At 47.3% G+C, this 5,309-nt stretch overlaps 1 protein-coding gene across 2 annotated transcripts in view; it reads right to left on the bottom strand.

The window, feature by feature from the left end:
• Positions 1-5,309, bottom strand: part of ACSF3 (acyl-CoA synthetase family member 3) — a 27,262-nt gene that overhangs the window by 12,440 nt on the left and 9,513 nt on the right. For both annotated transcript variants that reach the window (XM_003800806.3, XM_023507521.1), the window contains exons 5-6: positions 4,748-4,893; positions 3,823-3,935 (exon numbers count right to left, since the gene is read on the bottom strand). In XM_003800806.3, the coding sequence (XP_003800854.1) occupies positions 3,823-3,935; positions 4,748-4,893 (259 nt within the window). The remainder of the gene's footprint in view (positions 1-3,822; positions 3,936-4,747; positions 4,894-5,309) is intronic.

Raw genomic sequence — 5,309 nt, 5'->3', positions numbered from 1 at the left:
TTTAGACAGAGTCTCAAATTGTCACCCTTGGTAGAGTGCCGTGGCATCACAGCTCACAGCAACCTCTAATGCTTGGGCTTAAGCAATTCTCTTACCTCAGTCTCCTGAGTAGCTGGGACCACAGGCACCTGCCACAATGCCTGGTTATTTTTTGTTGCAATTCACATCGCTGTTTTAGCTGGTTGGGGCCAGGTTCGAACCTGCCACCCTCGGTATATGGGGCAGGCGCCCTGCCCACTGAGCCATAGGCACCATCCCAAAGAGGAAGTCTTAAGGGACATCAAAAAATATTTTGAAATAAATGAAAATGAAGATATATTAATCTACATTTTGGGAAATGTAGCTAAAGCTTGGAGGGAAATTTTTATCATTAAATGCAGGTATTAGAAAGAGGAAAGGTCTCAAATCAATGATCCAAAGTTTCACCTTAAGAGACTAGAAAAAGAGAAAACAAGCCAAAATCACACAGATGAAAAGAAACAATAAAGATAAAAGACAGAAATCAGTGAAACTGTACAGAGAAAAATCAGTAAATCCAAAAGCTAGTTCTTTAAAAAAAGATCAATGAAACAGATAAACCCACAGCAAGAAGAACAAAAAAAGCAGAGACACAAATTGTCAACGTGAGGAGTGGGGGCATCACATCAGGCCCTGCAAACAACACAAGGTCAACAAGAGACCTCCATGAAAAACCGCACAAAAATTCAACAACATAGATTAAATGGACCAATTTGTAAAAATGCATATTTACCCACACTCACCCAAGATGAAATAAATGACCAAAGTAGTCTTATAACCACTAAAGAAATTGAAATGATAGTTAAAATCCTTCAAAAAAAGACACCTGTAGGCCCAGGTTATTTCACTGGTAAATACTATCAAACATTTAAAGAAATAACACCAATTATGCATAATCTCTTCCAGAAAAAATAGAAAAGGAACACTTCCCAACTCATTTTGTGATGCCAGCTTTCCGCTACTCAAACCATACAAAGAAAAGACAACAAGAAAACACAGACCAAAATCTCTCATAAAAATAGATGCAAAAATACTCGTGAAATGTTAGCACATCAAATCCAGTACTATATAAACAGAGTGACACGTATGTCCAAGTGGGGTTTGTCCTAGGACTGTAAGGCTGGTTTAATATTACAAAATCAATTAATGTAATCCACCATATTAACAGCCTAATAAAGAAAACTCAACTGATGTAGAGAAAGCATTTGAAAATACTCAAATTCCATTCATGATAAAAACCTTCAGATCATAAATAGAACATCAAACTTTTTTTTTTTTGCAGTTTTTGGCTGGGGCCAGTTTGAACCTGCCACCTCTGGTATATGGGGCTGGTGCCCTATTCCTTTGAGCCACAGGCACCGCCTCAAACTTTTTTTTTAAGACAGAGTTTCATTTTGTCACCCTCGGTAGAGTCCCATGGTGTCACAGCTCACAGCAACCTCCAACTTTTTGGCTCAAGTGATTCTCTCGCCTCAGCCTCCCGAGTAGCTCAGACTACAGGTGCCCGCCACAACGCCTGGCTATTTTTAGACATGGGGTCTCACTCTGGCTCAGGATGGTCTCAAACCTGTAAGCTCAGGCAATCCACCCAACTCAGCCTCTCAGAGTGCTAGGATTACAGGTGTGAGCCACTGCGCCCGGCCTACTAACATCAAACTTGATGAAAGATGGAATACAAGATCAGAAACAAGAGAAGAGTGTACACTCTCACTGCTCCTATCCAACACTGTGCTAAACACCCTAGTTGGGGCAATAAGGCAAGAAAAACAAATGAAAGGAAGAGATAAAACTGTCTCATTTGCAGAGCACATGACTATATATGTAAAATTCCCGAGGAATTTACAAAAAACAAAAACTAGTAAGTGAACTTAGTGAGGTTACTAAAGGCTATGAGGCCAACACACACACAATTGTGTTTCTACCTATTAGTGATGTACAACAAGAAACTAATGCCACCCCCTATAACAGTTGAAAAAGAAGAAAAGGAAAAAGAGGAACAGGAGGAAAGAAAAGCAGAAATGTTTAGATATGAACCTGACAGAACCTGCACAGCATCTATGCCCAAAACGACACAGAAAAAACAGATCCAGATACACGGAGCACGCGCCCTGTACACAGGTCGGAAGACAACACAGTAACTGTGATTGTCAGTTCTCTCCTGACTGATCTGCAGATTTAATGCAATTCCAAATAAAATCCTAAAAGGACTTTTTGCAGGTACAGAGAAGCTAATTCTAAAATTGTTATGTGTAGCCCCAACAACTTTGAAAACAAAGAATAAAGATGGTGGAATCACTCTGAAAACTCCAGAGAGCACCAAGTGCTGGGAGGAGCAGAGCTCCTGGGACTCTCAAGTGCTGCTGGTGGAAAGTGGGTCCACAGGACAGCACGGCAGGGGCGGTGCAGCAGTCTCTCCTACACATACATGTGCACTCGCCACAGCACCCAGCAGCCCCACTCCCAGGTATGACCACAGAAAAACATTAACTTAGTTTCAAATGAAATCCTAAAAATTAATGTTTATAAAAGTCATGTTCAAAATGGCTCAAATCTGGAAACAACCTGAATGTCTTCCAGTGAGGGCCTGGATCCACACCCACACCACGGGACACTCCTTGGTAATATGAGGACAAACTTCTCGGACACATAACCACTGTGGGTGAAGCTCAAAGGCGTCATCTTGAGTGGAAGCTGTCTCAAGACTTGCCAACCACAGGGTTCCATCTGTATGACGTTCTTAAATAGAACTCAAATGGAGAACAGATCAGTAGCTGCAAAGGTCTGGGATACTCCAGGACATCCGACAACAGGAGGCACAAGGGAATGTTTGGGGTGATCTGATCCTGACTGAGTGGGTTACGTGAATCAACAGATGTGTGGAAATTCATAAGATCGCACACCAAAACCAGTCGGTTTTGCTGTGTGCCCCTTCTCAGTGCAGTGATGCCTCTCTGCTCTACGTTCACCCTCCATGCTCTTCACAGCCTGATGGCCATTCTGACCTAACCTGGGGCTGGCTGCCATAGCAGGACCAAGGGGTCCATTCCACCCATTGAGAAGATGACCCTGCCTATGGCGAGGGGCGCTTCCAGAAGGGCCAGAGTGTATGGCTCCTGGGTCTTTTCACGCCTTCTCAGATAATATGACCAAGTGGTGTCTAGCATGGATGCTGGCTTTACAGAAAATAATTTCCTTTTAAATCAAAAGTCCATTTCCCAGTAATCTCTAAACTTTTATCTGAGTTCATTTATGATCAGATTTCTAGCTATTGAGACCCTCACTGAGACAAGACGTCTTTCTCCTTCTCCGCTCTCATCAACTTCATAACATATAACTAGGCGAACTCCTACCAGTCTCTGCAAAAGTGGGTCGCAGGGGTTTCGAGGCTCTATGAATCTGCCAAACACCTACTTGGGCATCAGTGGTCAGTGTCTACTGAGAATGGACACTCAGCCGTGTCTGTCCATAGGAACCCTCTGGCTCTACCTTGGGCTTCTTCTTAGCCAGGGCCACAGTTGCCTGCATCAAAGCTTCCCCAGCAGAGTAGCTAGGAGGGGCCACGGGGGAGGATCCCTTTGTCTCCACTGTCCTGTGAGCAGATGGAGAACACATGGACAGCAAGGCCAGGATATGAGTGAGCTGCCTCGGTAACACCAGCCAGCATCTCCCTCACCCAGGAGGGGTGCCTGCCTGCTGAGTGGTCAGCCTCCATGGGAGGGGCAGCATGTGCCACTGCAGTGGGCAGGGCTCCAGCCTCAAGGCTCATGGCCACTCACCCCGCCCACTGAGGAAAGAGCCACCTACCTTGGTCTCCCTCTCGTTTCCCTCAGCGTGGATGATGTAGGAGCAGCTGTCCTTCTGAGGGTTTTCTGAGACAATACGCACCTCCACCCCTGGCAGTGGGGTCCCCACAGAACCTACAAGAGAAAAAAGGGGGCAGAGTAGAGGGATTTGGAGCACCCTAGCTGGGCTCCTGTGTGTTCACACACCATGAGGAATCAGGTTCTGAGGGGAGTGAGGCCTCCATGACCATGAGAAGACATGTCCCTGGAACTGTTAAGTGTGGAACCCCAGGCCGTAAGTGTATGGTCAGCGAGAGGTGCACTGAGGCGTGGCAATACCACGGTGATGGCGGCACCACGTGGTCACGGCTCACTGTGTACAGCAGGTTCTGCACGCTTTGCAGGTCACCTGCCTAGTGACCTCTGGAGACCTCACAACTGTTACTGCACGTGCCTGGCCAGGAGTGCCCACACCTCACCTGGATGACCTGGGATGGCTGTAAGAAGGGACAGAGCAGGCAGAGCACTCGCCACATGGCCCAGGGATGGGCTGTCACTAGCGCTGGGTCCCTACTGTGCCTCATGATTTGCTCAGTGTACCCATCTAAATGGGCCGTCCAACATGGCTAAAGTCAGACGTTATGCCGGCAGGGGGGCGGCTCTGTGACCTCAGAAGCATAGTCCCTGCCCTGCCTGGAACATGGGAGGGCTGTAGCAGCCTCACCAGGCCATAGGTTTGGGCCCTCGTGGGACAGCAGAGGCCTCTTTCAGAGTCACCCGGTTGTGTGACACCAGGTGCTGTGGGGCTCCTGGCCCTCCCCAGGCAGAGCAGGCACCCATGTGGAGGGCACTTTCCATCCTGCCCTTGACACCTGCTCAGAGGAGACAGGTCACAGTGGCAGTGGAGCACCCAGGGTGGGCGGGCCACAGATGCAGGAACTGCCTACCTGGCAGGCGAGCTGTGGCCAGGGGTGCAGACAGGGCCATGCCGATCTCGGTCATGCCATAGCGCTCCAGCAGCGTGTGGCCCGTGGCATCCCTCCATCTCTCCAGCACAGGCAATGGCAGGGCAGCTGAGCCTGAAACCATCAACCTACGGGGCACAACCATGGGTGGCCTCAGCTTCTGAGAGGGCAGGGCCCCAATGCAGAGATGGACCAGGAAGCACTGCCCACTGGACATCATCATTTTTTAAGTTCTTGATAAAAACTATAGTCTGGGCTAAAACTTAACCTTGTTTCTTGAAAATAATTTGTAGGGTATATTTTAGTCAATAGGTCTTCAAAAGGAATGAATGGTTAATCCAGGCAAAAAACAAATTTCAGACAGATGGAGACAGATGCAGAGGCAGAGACATGGGACACAGACACACAGATCAACAGAGGGTACGGATTCATCATCTAGAGGAACTGAAAAATAGTGCTTCCTAAATCTGATTTATTAGAAATAACTTGTACATGCTGGGTTTTAAGACATTCTAAACGCTTGGTGCCTGTGGCTCAAGTGGCT

Source organism: Otolemur garnettii, unplaced genomic scaffold (assembly GCF_000181295.1).
Source record: "Otolemur garnettii isolate 467f Iridium unplaced genomic scaffold, OtoGar3 scaffold00185, whole genome shotgun sequence".
Classification (NCBI taxonomy): domain Eukaryota; kingdom Metazoa; phylum Chordata; class Mammalia; order Primates; family Galagidae; genus Otolemur; species Otolemur garnettii.
Note: the sequence above shows the minus strand (reverse complement) of the source record. Positions and strands in the feature narration are given on the sequence as shown.